Below are 16,803 nucleotides of genomic sequence, written 5' to 3'. Positions count from 1 at the left end.
TATTGAGACTCTTTTTTTTTTACAAAGTTGGTCCTGATTGTGACTACTGAATACTTTGTAACAGAATTTTTTAAATGTAGGTTATGAATTGTAATCATGGTTGGTTTTTATAATGGTGGTTATTAATACTTGTTCACAGCAGCAGTTCTAACTGAATGAATGAGGCTGTTTTTCTGTATAATCTTTAGCATTTTACCATTTAGTTAGCATCTTTCAATCACAGCTTATTTTATTGTAAATTTTATAGACGTAAATTTTAGCTAGAGCACCTTTTTGAGGTAATTGTCAGTCTTCAACATAAAGAAAAACTGATACTGCTGCGGTGAACTGAGTTAAATGCGCTCTGCTGCCTGCTACTAATGGGTTACGTTACAGCTTTGGCAGATAAAAGCTGTCTGGGCAAAATCTTCTACTTTCTTCTACGTTGTGGCCGTCTTTGTCGAAGGTAAGAATCAGTACATTGATTTTCTGGGCTCTGGGTTGGGTTGGTTTCAAGTCGAGGAGTCTGGGTGTCTCCTTTTCTGTATATTTTTTTTGCTGAGGTAAACCAGTGTCTTTTGTATATTTGCTTCCCTTTTGATTGAAGCCAGTATCCCCCAAATAGTCCTTCTCATTGCATCTGTGTTTGTGTGTGACTGTTTGGTGGGGGTGCTTCAGCAAACCCGAGGAGGCAGAGCATCAGCCTGTCTTGAAGGAGAAAAAAGAGATTAGTTCAGACGACGAAGAGTCTGAGCCCAGCAGTGGAGATGATGACGACGATGACGACGAGGATGATGACGACGAGGATGATGACGACGACGATGATGATTAGATAGATGCATTTTTCTTGAGTAGCCTTTTCATTGTTCATTTAAACAACGTTTTGGGGCTGACCATGAGAATATGATGCATTCAGAAAGTTTTGTGACCGCCAGTAAAAGCAAAAACTTTTTCTGAAGAACTCTCCCCGTGCACCTCTGGAAAACTTCCACCATAGAGGCTACTTTTAGATCTCCTCCGCTCTGTCAAAGTGTTCACCCAGGTGCAGAAGGAGAGGACCTTGAAGTGTGCAGCGGGCAAATTGGGTAAAGCTTTTGCTTTTCATCTGTAGAGTCATGAAAATTTTGTGAGCTCCCACTTTGTAATTTATTCTCCTTTTTTATATTACAGCATAAAAAACAAAGTTGTAATATTGTAAAATGTGAGTAAAAACAGAGAAAAGCAGTGATTTGCAAATAAGTTAAAGCTTTTATTTATTTGGAATTTTTTTTTAAAAAAAAAAGCAAATGTTGACATGTTGACAATGCTGGTTTGTTTTAAGACTCTTTCATACAGCTTCTTCTTTTTTCTTTTCTTTTCTTTCTTTTTTTTGCTTCAAAGCTACTTCCATGTTTTCCATACTGTCTATGGATAAACTGAGCTTCTCTTGGATTCTCTTCTGAGACTTCTAGTTTGCTGCTCTCCAGTTTAAGATGAGCATATACAATAAAATATCTGTCAACATTTTATATCTTTTCTTAGTACTTTTTCAGGTAAATATCAGGTTATTACTGCTTTATTGACATTTTACTTGCTGCTATAGTGTAGTTGACAGCATTAAAATATATTTGGCTGAACCCACATGTTATCTTTGCAAAGCTACCTTTTTTTTCTTCCTTGCCAAAAAGCTTGCATTTGCAGGCAGCAAATCTCGACCAATGACATTTCAGCTGAGAAAATCAAGTGTGTTAAGCTCCTAGCCTTAAACAGAAATCATGTGCAGGTTACAACAGTTGGCTAAGCTCACTCCTTTTTAGCTATTACAAATTATTTCCACTTCCCAATGTGATGCACCAACCAAAGCTGACTGATTCCAGCTTTTTCTGCACGAATAAAGAACTTACACAACTATTTCAGTACTCCACATACATACTCCAGTATATAGGCACCGATGTCTGAAATGTGTTGAGTTGTCATTTCATTTTTTAATAACTGGGACAAATAAATGCCAGACTTGTTCACTGTACTGTTTATGATCGCTATGTTGCTTTGTTGTTTGTGTAATCTCATTGGGGATTTCTACTCAAAAACTGGACATGTATTGCCCTTCTCGGGTGTCCATGAATGTTTACTGTTAAATAATTGAGCTGTAGATGTGTAAAGTGTAGGCCCTAGTAAAATGTTTCATTGCTAACACTACCCTGTTGCCAGTGTAGATAGTGCTTATCTGTGCTGCTGCCACAAAAATGTGTCTCTGCATAGTTTTCTTTCTGGAAGTTCACCAACAGGTTTATGAGCAATGACTACTGTTTACTTCACAGACAACTAGCAAGTTTGTGTTCTGCTTTTTGTATAAAAAGTGTAAAATAAAATTTTCTGTTCAGCGACTTTGGAATAAAGTTTTTTGTTTTAATCATAAAGGCTTGTGAATTCTTTTTGAATAGAAGTGATCAGGGTGTGTACAGAGAGGCTCAATATTAACAGCTCAGTAGCATGGCAGAGAATACAACATACCAACTGTCAGCCACTCCTCAGTGTGTGTGTTACACATGACAGTGAGTTATTGTAAGTCACTCTGCCCTAAAACAGTTGATTGCAGCTTACAGTTTGTGCTGGAAAGTCACTTTGATGTTTTCTGTGTCTTTAAATAATTTGAAACACTCTCACTGGGACAGTTATTGAAAGGATATTGGTGACTTTACTTTGACACTGCTCACAAAGAGCATAAATTCACAAAAACACCAAACAGACATATGGAACACATCACTGGTAACTTGAATGCTCATTTTTTATATTCCTGAAATTGAATTACGTTGTCCATTTGTTACCTGTTCTGTTCATATCTGTCCTAAGATAAACCTAACTTGAGCTGCTGGAACAATATTAGTTACTAAGGCGGGGTGGAAAGACTGGGACATGCAGGAACTTGCCTGGAATTGTCCAAGCTTGTCAAAAACCCCATCTGTCTCCCTACTGATTCATTTTTTCATTTTATATTGTGTGGTGTATTTGTTATCATTGAAAACAACTCGCTGAACCACTTTACTTTATTCCTTTTCATTAGATCAGTGTAAGTGTACCATATTTAACAATCACAGAACCACATAAACGTGCTGTGCTTTTTTTTTTGCTGTGAGAGATTAACTTACCTCTCATTAAAAAAATAATGTTTTGGTGTGATCTGACAGTTTAGTGGCTAGGTTGGGTATCAAACGGGTGCAAATGTTTTGAAGTCTCTGGTTGGATTCTCTGCTGGCTAAATAGTTCCCGTCTTTTCCCACTGCCGATGTCAGATAGTCATTGTGGCCAAACATGTCGACTCTGGTCTTGGTTGTTCAAAGGACTTTGTTCAGATGCAACTTTGTAAACCTAATCTGGGCTGCCATGTTCTCTGTAGAGAGAAGAGGCTTTCTCCTTGGAAGCCCTCCAAACACGCCAGGCATATTCAGACTATTTCTAACTGTGCTGTCATCAGGAATATGGTTAGCCTGTTCAGCAACAACCTAGTAACAACAAAGTGAACACTGCTCGATGACCGGCATCACTGTCCACAGTGAAGTGAGTTTCACATAGCCACGGGCTGAGAAAGAAGCTCCTGCTCCAGAATTGAAAGCTTCAAGCTTGACTGAAATTTGCAGCTGCCCACAAGGGCAAGCCAAATGACTTCTGGAGAAAATGTTTTATGAAAGTGAAGTAAAGGTGAGACTGTACCAGTTGTCAAGCATGGCAGTGGTATAATCATGCTCTGAGGCTGTTTTTCGTTAAGTGGTACAGTTATATTCGGGGGCGACCGTGGTTGGGAAGCTCATCTTGTAACCGGAAGGTTGCCGGTTCGATCCACTCTCCAGCTCTGTCTGTCCTGGTCGTTGTGTCCTTGGACAAGACACTTCACCCTACCACCTACTGGTGTTGGCCAGAGGGGCCGATGGCGCGATATGGCAGCCTCGCTTCTGTCAGTCTGCCCCAGGGCAGCTGTGGCTACAACTGTAGCTTGCCTCCACCAGTGTGTGAATGTGAGAGTGAATGAATAGTGGAATTGTAAAACACTTTGAGTGTCTAGAAAAGCGCTATATAAATGCAATCCATTATTACATTACACAAAGTGGGGTAAGAAGGAGAAGGAATAACTCCAAATTCTTTAGCTTCACCTCAAATCAACAGCTAGACAGTTGGAGCGTGAACACGGCGGCATACATTACATCAAAACTGGTTTTGGAATGGATAAAGCACACTAACATTAAGCTGCTAGAATGGTTTTCCCAAAGCCCCAGCCTCAACCCTGTTGAAAATTTTACAAACTACACTTGAAAATCAGGTCAGTTGAAGAAAACCAACCAATTTAAACAATCTCTACCAATTCTTCAGAGAAGAGTGGTCAAATATCCAAGTAGATTTATGCCAGAAGCTTGTTGACGACTACCAAAAGCATGTGGTTGCAACTAGCTAAGGAAATTTTACCAAATATTAGTGGGGATGTTTGTATATATTTTGGCCTGTGTGCATACTTTTGATCCTGTGTAGATTAGAGAAACTCCAAAATCATTTCAATCTTGTGCTTCAATTCTTAGTTTTTCAAACTTATTAAAGCTGTGTGCTGTAGAATTATTCCAACCTGTAAAAAGTTCAAAGAAATCATTTAAACACCAAAATTACCATCACAGTCATGCAGCAACACAGGAAACCACCAAGGCTCAAGCCTGCAACATTATGGAAACTGCTGAAACACCAGCGTCACTGTCCACAGTGAAGCAAATGTCATGTAGCCTCGGACCGAGAGGGTATCAAACAAGAAAGACACAAGAACTATGAGTGTTTGCAAACTTCTGACCAGAGCTGTAGTAAGGCTAACAGGAAAGGATTTTTACTTGTACTGAAGTATTTTTACAGAGTCACGTGTTTTGCTGCAGTAAATCCAGACACCAAGATTTTTTAAAAGCCTGAGGTAAACTTTAAAACATCTGCAAGTCATAATGCATTATGTGAGGGACATGTCTACCGGTAAATACAATATAATTATGTTTTGTACTGTCTGTAAATGGATGTGTTCTCTGTGTAGTTACAGTCATCCTGCACAGGTCTGCAGTAGCTCTCTGTCTTCCTGCAGCACAATGCTGTTGTTTTTTTCCCTTATTGCAGTTCTGGAAGAGTTCCCGCTGCTGCTGCATTGATACTCCAGTGGAGGGGCCTGCAGAGGAGAGCAGTGAGCCTGCAGCCTGCCCACGTTATCTCCCACCCATGAAACGTCTCCACTCTACCTGCTGTGACCTTGCACCAAACCTTACCTACCTGAACGGGTTTAATAATGGAGGCGTGAATAATCCACATCAGTAATCCCTGTTAGTGTATATTTGAAATCCTATGATTATCTTATTCATGACGTACGTGGGATTACTCCATTCAGCCTCATGCTATTTAAACAAGCACAAAGAAATAACTTTGCTCACTCAACTTCTTATGAATAATACTTTAGCTTACATACCAACATGCATGCAATTTCAAGCCTACTGATTGTATCATATACTATAGAAATAACAGTAATAACATAATATTGCTGACTATCTGAAGTTTTGCACAACTAACACAAAACATTAATGTATTTTAAAGAAAAGGTGCAGTTCGTTATTCCCCCCAAATAACACCTTTCTCAATAATCACAGTATCAATTTGCAAATACGAAGACACAGTTATTAGCATGTAAGGCAAATACTTGCAGTTAAAGCCCTTGGAATCGTAAATCTCTCCATTTCTTTTTCTTCTAAACGGAAAAACAAAATTTTAAAAAGTACTATCAGCAGCAGAAAACAAGCATGCATGGATGTGAGCAGATGTGAGTTGTCCCTGTGTCCTCTATCTGTCTAGCTGTACCTCGACTCAGGTGACAAGCTCTGTCACATGGTCTCTGCTGCATCCTCGTTAAAACTCACAAATCTCTCTCTTTCTTCTTGATCCACAATGAAGCTGCTTTTTTTTTTGTATTTGAAAAACTTTTTGTGACCATAGAGGCACCTAACAGATGGAGTCTGACAGGCAAATAAATAAATAAACCAATCAAATCTGTAAGTTAAGTGCAAAGCATTTTCTGCTGTGGTGAATAGTGCTGACACAAGGCATTGCTGAGCTGTTGTTGACTGATGGTCTGTACATTTATGGCAAAGAAGCTGTCGTGCTTTAAAAAAAAAATGACTGTACACACTCTTGTATCATAATGGACTTGCAGCAGAGTTTTAGCAGATTAAAGAACAAAATAACAATACACAAGATAGTGTGACTTTGTATGCACTAAGTAGGGCATACTGCACATAAAATATGCCAATTCATAGCTGAATGGTAATGCGATGCAAGAAATCTTCACCTTACAAGACAAAACGACAGAAGAAACAAAATAAGAGTAGGGAGCAGCTTTTAATGATTACAATTAAAAGAAAAAGACATTTTAAAACAAGTCCATGCAAACAAGAAGCTACTTTACTGCTTTCCTCACCCATTGTAAATCTCTCACATTGCAAAATATGGTGTTACCCAGGAAAGAATGATGAAAGAACTATTTATGATAGGAGCTTTTAAATGTGTGTCTTACAGGAGACCTGGGGGATCTGTGGTTACGTACCCAACCTCCACGTCAACCTGCACTGCAGAACTTTTCTCTGAGCTTCATAAACACTGTCAAAAGTGCCTGGGTGTGTACACCAATGGGGGGGTGAATGAGAGAAGGAGTTGTCTGGGGCGTTGGAGGGGGGGGTGCAGAGGTGAGGTAAGAGAGAGGTGGCATGCAGCCAACTGAGAGGACAGAGAAAAGTTGGGAGTTAGCCGGAGAGAGGAACAGGGAGATTTATCTTCACTGAGGCTGTGCTGAGGAGGGATAAGAGCCCCGGCGTTTTCCCTGGATGTCTGTATCTCGGTACTTCTATTTTTTTGCTTACCTCCCCCCTCTCTTATTTAATTGTCGCTCTTCTTGGCTGGCACTGCAATGTGGCTGTCTCTGCAGTGAAAGTGCTGCCTGGCAGATTCTCCTTGAGTGAACCCTGGTTGTGCGCAGTGAGTGCTGCTCTGCCTCCGTCCTGTCCACACTGACTCAGCTGTGCATGCAGTTGGTCAGCCCCTGAGTGAGCACCAGCTGCAGGAGCAGGTAGGCAGTAGCAAAGTTAAACAGTGCTTATCATCAAGTCATGTTTCTTTTCACTCAGCATCCTTTATTTTTATTTATTTTTTTTTTTTAAAAAAGGTTATTGTATGTGTAGGAGACTTGCATTTTCTGTGCACTAATAATTTTTTACTGTACTGCCTGTGTATTCATCGCGCCAGATTTTAGTTAATTAACCTTTTTCCTTCCTTCTCCTCACCCTCCTCCTTCTCTGCCCACTGTCTAACCGACAGTCCCTTCTAAAGGAGTGCTACCCTGAAACAGCTGCAGGTGCAACACTTGGAGTACACGCATCCACAGAGCAGCTTCCTGATTTTTCCAGTGAACAGAGAGTATTCTCCTAGCTTTCGGGGCCAGTGTTGGATACTGCAGCATCATTTGTTTTGGAGCAGCTCTAGCAGCCATGGAGGTCCGGTGGATTGGGGTTGAACCCGTGAGGCTGGGCCCTCCACACACAACCTGTGGCCTGGTCTTCTCTTTGCTGCTTGGTAATGTCTGTCTTTCTTTTTATGTCATATGATGTGTGCAGTGTTAGAAAACTTCATCTTTTCCTCACATCAGTATTTATTCATGTGTTTAGGTAGAATAATGATGCTTTGGTATTTCTAGGTCTTATACTGACCTTCATCTCTGACCTATGCAGAGCACAACAATTTGTGGAAGAAATAAGAAACACTATGATTATTTTTGTTTGGGCTTTTCTTGTTTTTTTGGGGGGGTTTTTTTGCATGATGTTGCATTTTACATATTGCTCTGAGCCAGATGGAGTAGAGGTAGAACAGTAGGTGGAAGTCTTGTAAACTAACTGGTTTTGTTAAATTCATATGAGTCATAAAGTTTTGATAGCTTTTACAAGTAAGCACAAAGTAACAGTACAAGCCTGAGATTATTTATAACCAACAGATAGGTAATAATGTGGCTTGACACTTCAAATAATCATTCAGAGCTGATACTTGATGCTGATACTTGTGCTTTGAAATACCCACATCCTTTTTAGAGTCTTCACTTAATTACTATTCATGCCTCTTTTGGGGCATCAGTGCAGCAAACACACATTAAACATTTAAAGCTCCCTTGTTTAAAACATCTTGTGTAGGAGATGTAGGCTGTAAGGTTCCCTTATAGTCCCAGTCCATTTCAAGTCCTGTAAGGTGCATAAAAATGAATCTATTGCAATAAATATCCTGTGTTCCCCACTTTTAATGCCAAATTCTTTTCTTTGCATTGTGTTACATTCACACACAGGAACAGATGAGTCACTGTCACTGCCTGGCCAGGTTTTTCATAAACAGATCAGCAATCAGGTGTTCTGTTTTTCTTTTTTACAATGTATAAGAAACGTTCAAGAAACACGTGCGGAAACTGCACAGTAGGCCAAATCTGCAAATGCAGGTGGCCAGCAGTGAGAAAGATGCTACAGCGGTTAAAACATAGCTCAGGACAGTGATTATATTATGAGAGTACAGAATGATATTTGCCTTATGTAATGCATTTATTATATAATGCACTGTAAGGTGCTTTAGAAGATATGGCTTGAACAGAGAGAATAACAGTTTTAAAGCCACATGTAGGATAAAGAGAGGCAGGTACTATGGATAATAAATTTTTTTTTTTTATCTGAATTATGACTTAGAAAAATCATCTTATGTCTTAAGCATTATGGCTTTCATGGGCCTTATTTTAAGACAGTGTTTAGTCAGGACTTTTAAAAGTTAGATGTCATTTTCATGGACAGTATGTTTCTTTCTTTTACCTCCAAATAATGATCTGTTCTTGTTCCCACATAACCCTCACAGTAGTTGGTGGGGTTTTTTTTTTTTTTGCATGTATCAGTTAATAAAAGAAGAAGAAGAAGAAAATTTTGACATATGTGGGTTAGAAACTAGAACACCAGTGTACTACTTTTATCCGAAACACCAAGACTCACAAAGCAAGTTTTATTGAACAGTTAGGAAAAAGACACAAAGTACAGTAGTTGGATTAAGAAGAGAGCAATAAATACCAGGTTTTCAGTGTGTTAGGGATAAAACAGAAAGAAGATGTTTTTTTTGTTTCCTGATCTTGTGTGAGCTGCTTCAGTATCTACACTGATAGCAACAGTGTCCTTGTACTGGAAAATGTGTTAGTTAAGGACACACAGAGGGGCTAAAAGAATGAAAATAAAATCAAACAAATACTGTGAAAAAGCTCTAGTGATAAAAGAATAAAATAAAACATGCATGCTGCTCTCTCATTTACTCCTTTTCTGTGCTCGCTGGACTGCATAGGAAAAGATTAGAAGGTGTGTTTTCTTTTTTTGTCAGGGCAAGAGTGAGCTGAGAATGAATCGATAGCATGCACACTTACAGTGCCCCTCCCCCGTCTTTCGCTGTGTCAGTGTGTGTTTCCTGTTCCTGCAAATGGTGCTTGTTAGATGTTGACCTTGAACATTTTATGCACACAGTGTCCACAAACCACAGGGCAGAATCACAGGAATGTTAGAAAGAGTGTAGAACATGTTTCTACTCTCATGCAACTACTGATCATATAATAGGTCTGTGTTAGTGTTTCCCTGCATTAAATCTCCAACCTGCAAAGCACACTGTCAGCATGTACTTTACCTCACATCCTTCACAGGAAGCACTAAGCAAAAGGCACATTAGTGGTGTAGGCCAGAGAGAGAGAGGAGAGCTTCTGTCTGTCCTCGACCTGCTGAAATTATATACTGTAGCCATCTGCTGTCTGTGACCTTCACACAAAAGCAAGTGCTAAGTTCGAATGTCTTACAGTTGTGGTCTGAAGTTTACATACACTCATCACGGGCATGAAGGTTAAGGTAATTTGAGGATTTTAATGATTTCTTCAAACTGTTCATCTGTACATCTGTAATGACTTACAAAAAACAGGGATTGGGTGTTTTCTCCAATTCACACTGGGCCAGAAATATACATTTACTCACATAAAACATTCAGTAAGTGGGGTTGAAAGTTCTACACTGTTTCGTTTTTTTGTTTTTTTGACAAAGCAAAGGCTTATTAACTGCTCATGGTCATGACTGACTGCAACTGGAACATTGGAAGTCCAAGGTACAAGTTGGGAAGGTCTCTTGTAGTTTTTCAGATGTGTCACCACTTCGCTGAGGTCTGTTAGAAGTCCCAAACTGGCACCCTCAGATAAGAGGAAATTGGTTAAGAGGTTCAGGAACCACAGAGGCTCAAGCCTGCCATGAATGAAAAACTACTGGAACTCCAGCATCAGTTTCCTCAGTGAAGTGGGTTTCCCATCATCTACTAAGCGGGCATCGACCAAGGAAGTAGATCATGTGCCAAAATCAACACTTTAAAGCTCAGCTGAAATTTGCAGCAGCCCACCCCTGTTTTTAAGGTCATTATAGATGTGCGCTGTCATTTCACTCTGATAAAAGAACAGTTCAAAGAAATTGTTAAAGGCCCCAAAATACCAGATCATGATGAGTGCATGTTAACTTTTGACTACAACTGTATACCTGATATAAAAAATATATATCAGGTATACATAAATTGAACATAAATAGATAAAAATAATAGAATTGAAATACGTAAAGTATAATCACAGCACACTCTGATGGATGCTGATGGTCCTTGGTGTACAGTTACAGTTTTCACAGCAAAGTCACAGCAAGGACATTATGGTGTTCTCTTACCAAGGGTTTGAATTGTTTAATGCTATTAATAGAAATAATATCTGTGGTGTTATATATATTTTCATAAAATAAAAACTTAAGTGGTTGATAGGATAAATAATTTGTGATCCATGCCCATTACACGCAGTGCTAGTAAGCAGTGACTGTGTATATCTACTTAAAAATGGTACAAAATAATCTAAAAGGTGACTTTTCATTATTAATCATGCATCTCTTTTTACTGTACAAAAAAGTACAGAGCACAACATGTATTCTCCTGACCATGAACATAAAAAGTTGGAGGTTTTCAAATCGGTTTTAGCATGATACTAAGGAAAATGTATCTGTGTTACTGACATTATAATAACGTTGACAACTAAGATAAGAAATGTAAATGATCGGCTGACATTGTGGGAAATATCCCTTATTTACTTCCTTGTCTAAGGACTACACCTATACCACATTTCTGATGAATATGAACTAAAATCCAACCATCAGTATTTCTAATGCTGATGAATTTCTATATTACACAAAATCAAACAAAATCTCGGCTTTTTCTTGACTTAAAATCAGCGATGAACTAAAATCTCTACAGGAATTCACTGTTCCCAGGCCAAAAACACCCCAGCATGTAACGTCTATCTTATTTATTTACATGTGTTTTTCCCCAGATTAAACAAATAAGATACAATGAGTCAGTGGAGGTTATCAAATCTAGTTTGCATTACTGTGCAAAAGACTTGAACCACATCCTTCTTTGCGAGCAAAATGGGTCCAGTGTTTTATTGAAAACTATAAACATAAAGGAAATACAGTATATAGGCCAAAAACAGAGATTGTATGATACTCATGAGCTCGAAAGTCAATATTTGGTATGACCACCTTTATTCTTCAGCACAGCTTGACTTCTCATCGGCCGCTTTCTTCTCATTTCTTTAAGTATTCCTCAGGAATAGTTCTCCAGACTTCTTGAAGGACATTCAAAGCTCTTCTTTGGATGTTTATGCCTTCTGTTCCCTTTCTCTGTCAAGATGATCCCACCCTGCTTCAGTAATGTTGAGGTGCAGTTCATGATTTATATTGTTAAGCTGCGTGTTTTTCTATTTATGTGTGCTTTTACTGCATCGGCAGTGTGTTTGGGATAATTGTTTTTGTTTCAGATGGTATTGCGTGGATCAAAGCCAGACAGTGCTTTTCCATCAGTTTCAATAAGATCACCAACACCGCTGGCTAAAATGAAATCCCAAACCATCACAGAGCCTCCCAGCCAGGGGGTGCAGATGGCAGAATATTCTCACTGTACCTCCATCCTGACAACCTCCATACATATTAACAATGATTTGATCCAAGAATTTTGATTCCTCACTTTATATGACTTGTTGATTTTCAGTCCTGTTCTTGTGTAATTTGCCATAGCTCAGCCTTATATCCCTGTTTCCCATTAAGGATGGCTTCACAGCTCCAACACCATTGTGAAGTTTGCTGACGACACAGTGGTGTTGGGCGCCATCTCCAACAACGATGAGGTGGCCTACATGGATGAAGTGAAGAATCTGGCATCATGGTGCCAGGACAACCACCTCCAGCTGAACGTTGGCAAGACCAAGGAGCTGGTGGTGGACTTCAGAAGGAGTCAGCACAGAGACTACAAGCCCATTATCATCAATGGAGCTCCAGTGGAGAGGGTGCAGTCCTTCAAGTATCTCAGTGTCCACATCTCCTCAGACCTGACATGGTCTGCCCACATTCAGGTCCAGGCCAAAAAGGCTAGGCAGCACCTGTACCACCTACGGCAACTGAGGAAGTTCAGGGTCTCTCCAAAGATCCTCAGGATTTTCTATACAGGCGCTGTGGAGAGCATCCTCACATAGAACATCACATCCTGGTTTGGGAACAGCTGTGTTAAGGACCAAAAAGCTCTTCAGAGAGTGATGCATACGGCAGAACGCTGCTGCAGGATTGCTCTCCCCTCGCTTCAGGACACCTACACCAGGAGATGCTGGACTAGAGCAGCGCAGATACTGAAGGACCCGTCCTATCCTGGCAACAAACTGTTCCAACTTCTGCAATCCGGTAGAAGTTCCCGCATCATCCGGGCAAGGACAGAGAGACTCAAGAGGAGCTTCTATCCCCAAGCCATCCGGGCCCTAAACCATGCATGTGACAAATAAAGAACCTTGAACCTTGAACCTTCTTGACAGCCAGCCTTCCACTGAGACTGTTACTGATGAAACTTCTGTAAACAGTTGATTTTTTTTCTCCATTTCTTAAGGGCATGACTTTCAGATACTATTCCTCTGCTGTACATTGTTTTTAGACCTGCCACTTCGTCTTTATTATGGACAGACTCCACACCATGCTGAGACATGCCAGGTTTTTCCACTAATAGCTCTTTGGGAATCACCTGGTTGATGAAAAATACTATTTCATGTCTTTCAAACTGTGTTATCTTTAGCATTTTTTATAGATTCAACTAATCAAATTAGTTTGTATTCTCAGCTGTGTGTAACAATGTGCCTAAAAATACAATTTAAAATTGGTTCTTTTCTAAGTTTTCTGCCATGAATAGACACAACAATTGTTCATCCTTTTAGTTAGATAGATATTTTGTGCTTGAATAATTCAGAGGTCAGTGACAAACAAAAACCATTCCTATGAAAATGGTTAGGTACAAGGACTGCACTAAAATTGAATAAAAAAAGCAACCAAAGAAAACCTTTGACCTTCAGAAAACCTGGAGAAATATTGCTCAAGAGCATTTAAAAAATGACAAATAAAACAGACAACTTGAAACAAATATAAAGAAAGAGTTGTTTAAATGCTTTTTCCCTGCCTTGGTATCAACTAGTTGGTAGGTGTAGTTGTATATTTAACAAACAGATATGAAATTACTGCCGATCTTCTAATCTAACTCTCAGCAAGAAAGCAAATAACCAAGACAAAAAAAAAGATTACTCCAGCATACAGACCTCACAAGACTGGTGTATGTCCTATCTTCATGTTTTTTGCCATTCCTCTGCTTTTCAGGTGCGTGGTCTGCTCAGGCCCTTGAGATGTCTGTCGGGAAAATTCCCTTCCTTCAGGCAGTGAATGGGAGCACAGTTACTTTGCCGTGCACCTATGCCAGCTGTATTGGCATTGAAAATCTCTACTTCAACTGGCAGTTCAATGACAATGGCACCATGCAAAAGGTAAAAACCTTCCACTTGATTCAAAGATTTCTGTTCGGGTTTTTCTAACTTGTGCAGTCGGCAGCAGTTTTGAGATGACTGATATCTTGCTGATCCCGTCAGGTCTGTGAGTCAGTGATACCTTCAGAGGGGGTGGTGCCAGATGTGACTATATTCCGGGAGCGTGTGGAGTTTGTGGGGAAAAACCATCAAAATAACGTCTCCATCTTGTTGTTGAACATCACCTTTGAGGACGGGGGACAGTACACGTGTTTTGGACGCAATCCCAAAGAGCACCACAAGAACCATAGTGCCATCTTCAACCTCATAGTGGTTGACGAGTGTGAGTGGTCATGGTCTATGACATATGTCACAGTGTCATCTTATTTATTTTTCTTTCATTACAAAGTTAAATATATCCTGTTAGATTTTAAGGACATCATTGTTAAACTCTAAACCAGCTTTTTTCTGCCCCATTGAACCAGTCATTTGAATGCTCATGCTGTCACACTGATATACACCAATCAGTGCATAACATCAACGACCACTGACGAGTGAAGTGAACAACTCTGATTATCTCTTTATCATGGCAACGGTTAGTGGGTAGGCTATATTACAAAGCAAGTGAACAATTTGTTCTCAAAGTTTATGTGTTAGAAGCAGCAAAAATGAGAAAGCGCAAGAATTTGAGCAAGTTTGACAAGGGCCCAAATCTGGTGGCTGATCTGGTGTGTCAGAGCATCTCCAAAATTGCATCTCTTGTGGGGAGTTTCTGGTCTACAGTGATTAATTTAAACATGTAGAAGGAGCAAAGTCAGTATCTATCAAAATTGGTCCAAGGAAGGAAGAGTGGAAAGCCAGTGACTGGGTCATGGGCAGCCAAGGCTGGGTTATGTGATCCAATCCAACGAATGAACTGCTGTAGCTCAAGTTGTAGAAAATGTTAACATTGGTTCTGGTAGAAAGGTGACAGAATACACACTGCATCCCAGTTTGTTTATATGGAGCTGCATAGCCACAGACCAAACAAAGCACCCATGCTGACCCTAGTCCACCACCGAAAATGCCAGCAATGGACACATTAGCATCAGAACTAGACCACAGAGCAATGGAAGAAGGTGGCCTGGTATGATAAATCACATTTCCTTTAATATCACGTGTGCATCACTAACCTGGGGCACGCCTGGCACCAGGATGCACTATGGGCAATGTTCTGCTGGTAAACCTTGGGCCCTGCCATCTATATGACCACCTTCCTAAGCGCTGTTGCCAACATGTGATCCCTTTGATGGAAGTGGTATTCCCTGTGGACTCTTTCAGTATGATAATGCGTTGCAAAAACAAAAACAAAAACAAGGTTTGAGGAGCACAGCAATGAATTTGAGGTGTTGACTTGACCTCAAATTTCCCTGATCTAAGTCCAGTTGAGCATCTGTGGGATGTGCTGGACAAACAAGTCAGATCATGGAGACCCCAACTCACAACTTACAGGACTTCGAGGATCTGTTGCTAACATCTTGGTGTTAGATACTACTACTACTACTACTACTACTACTACTACTACTACTACTAATAATAATAATAATAATAATAATAATAATAATAATAACTTTATTTATATAGCACTTTCAAACAAAGTGCTGTACAGGTATTTGACTGTAGAACAGTCAAATACCTGTACATCGTCACTCTATTGGAGTCCACGCCTCAAGGGGTCAGGACTGTTTTGGCAGCAAAAGGCAAATGACACAATGTTAGGCAGATAATGGTAATGTTATGGTTGATTGGTGTATAAGGCAGTCACAGAAAGGGTGGTCTTCCAGATGCCTCAACTGGACTGGTAAAAATAAGAGAGAACATGCATGTGTCGGAGGCAAAATAAATCGGGTCACATATAAAAGAAAAACATATATTTGTGCGGTTAAGAAAAAGAAATCTGGTGGCATTTAAAGTATATTTTAAATGTTTCACATATTTTTTATATATATTTAAAATATTTTTAAATGTATGTAATTTTATATTTACCTTTCACAGCATTTTTTGTGACTCTAAGATTGATTAATTTAAACATGTAGAAGGAGCAAAGGTCACAAGATCCGCTAAAACAGGAGTTACCCTGAGACAGACAACGCCTGAACAACATGTCATCATGTTCAGATACCTTCATCAGTTTTTACCTGGTCATTTGCTAATGCCTGCAGTGAGGGAGGTGGACAACACGCTGACCATCATCATAGCTTCGGCTGTGGGTGGGGCCATCGCACTGCTGATGGGCTTCATGCTGCTCAAGAACTTCACTCTCTTTGTTCTCACCAAGCTTGAGGAGAAAAAGTAAGTTTTCTTATAAGCAATGATCTTTCACAGTTGGTGCTTGGCATCAAGTTAGTTCAGCCAGTATATGTACATGCTGAGGATTTTCAGCTTTGAACTGTTGTGTGTCTACAGCTTTAACACTGTCTCTTTTACCTCCAACTGCAGTAAGGAGTGCCTTGTAACTTCATCAGGGATTGACAACACAGAAAATGGCCTCTCAGGATCCAAAGCTGATTCAAAACCAACACCAAAAAAGAAATGAGACAGTGCATGTAAAAACAAGTGTATATAACTATGACAGTGTTCATATTTATATACCTTCTCTGGATATTTGTATATGCTCATGTGTTTGCGCACATGCAAATTCATTATGTTCAAGTTAAAACCTTAACTCTGGTTGTGGCCTTCAGAGAGGGAAATTATACCAAATGTGTAAAGAGAAGTAACTGTCCAGATGATGTAAAACTAGATATTATTTAAAATGTGCACATCATTTTTGCATAACTGCATAATTTACATTAAACACTAGCAGATTAGAGATTAGATGAAAGTTTATTAATCTCTCAGGTGGGTTCCTCCGG

The 16,803-nt window shown here is 39.7% G+C and overlaps 2 protein-coding genes across 2 annotated transcripts; both read left to right on the top strand.

Moving 5' to 3' along the window:
- The first annotated feature begins 240 nt into the window (after positions 1 to 240).
- LOC134637934 (calsequestrin-2-like) lies at positions 241 to 1,092 on the top strand. The gene is made up of 2 exons (XM_063488503.1): positions 241 to 445; positions 658 to 1,092. The coding sequence occupies exons 1-2, from the start codon at positions 360 to 362 to the stop codon at positions 809 to 811; spliced, it is 240 nt and encodes a 79-aa protein (XP_063344573.1). The 5' UTR covers positions 241 to 359; the 3' UTR covers positions 812 to 1,092.
- Positions 1,093 to 7,035: 5,943 nt separating this feature from the next.
- Positions 7,036 to 16,484, top strand: scn4bb (sodium channel, voltage-gated, type IV, beta b). The gene is made up of 6 exons (XM_063487959.1): positions 7,036 to 7,084; positions 7,333 to 7,587; positions 13,767 to 13,930; positions 14,033 to 14,252; positions 16,111 to 16,240; positions 16,388 to 16,484. Exons 2-6 carry the CDS (start codon positions 7,503 to 7,505, stop codon positions 16,482 to 16,484), a joined length of 696 nt encoding a protein of 231 aa, XP_063344029.1. The 5' UTR covers positions 7,036 to 7,084; positions 7,333 to 7,502.
- Positions 16,485 to 16,803: the final 319 nt, after the last annotated feature.

The sequence above is a fragment of the Pelmatolapia mariae genome, linkage group LG10_11 (assembly GCF_036321145.2).
Source record: "Pelmatolapia mariae isolate MD_Pm_ZW linkage group LG10_11, Pm_UMD_F_2, whole genome shotgun sequence".
Lineage (NCBI taxonomy): Eukaryota > Metazoa > Chordata > Actinopteri > Cichliformes > Cichlidae > Pelmatolapia > Pelmatolapia mariae.
This window is presented reverse-complemented; position numbering and strand designations above follow the sequence as displayed.

Excerpts from the sequence above, each read along its gene's own strand:
- LOC134637934 (XM_063488503.1), top strand. The coding sequence starts at position 360 with ATGGGTTACGTTACAGCTTTGGCAGATAAAAGCTGTCTGGGCAAAATC. Across the intron at positions 446-657 it reads TGTGGCCGTCTTTGTCGAAG|CAAACCCGAGGAGGCAGAGC; the intron begins GTAAGAATCAGT and ends GGGGTGCTTCAG.
- scn4bb (XM_063487959.1), top strand. The coding sequence starts at position 7,503 with ATGGAGGTCCGGTGGATTGGGGTTGAACCCGTGAGGCTGGGCCCTCCA. Across the intron at positions 14,253-16,110 it reads CCTCATAGTGGTTGACGAGT|TGAGGGAGGTGGACAACACG; the intron begins GTGAGTGGTCAT and ends TAATGCCTGCAG. Across the intron at positions 16,241-16,387 it reads ACCAAGCTTGAGGAGAAAAA|TAAGGAGTGCCTTGTAACTT; the intron begins GTAAGTTTTCTT and ends CTCCAACTGCAG.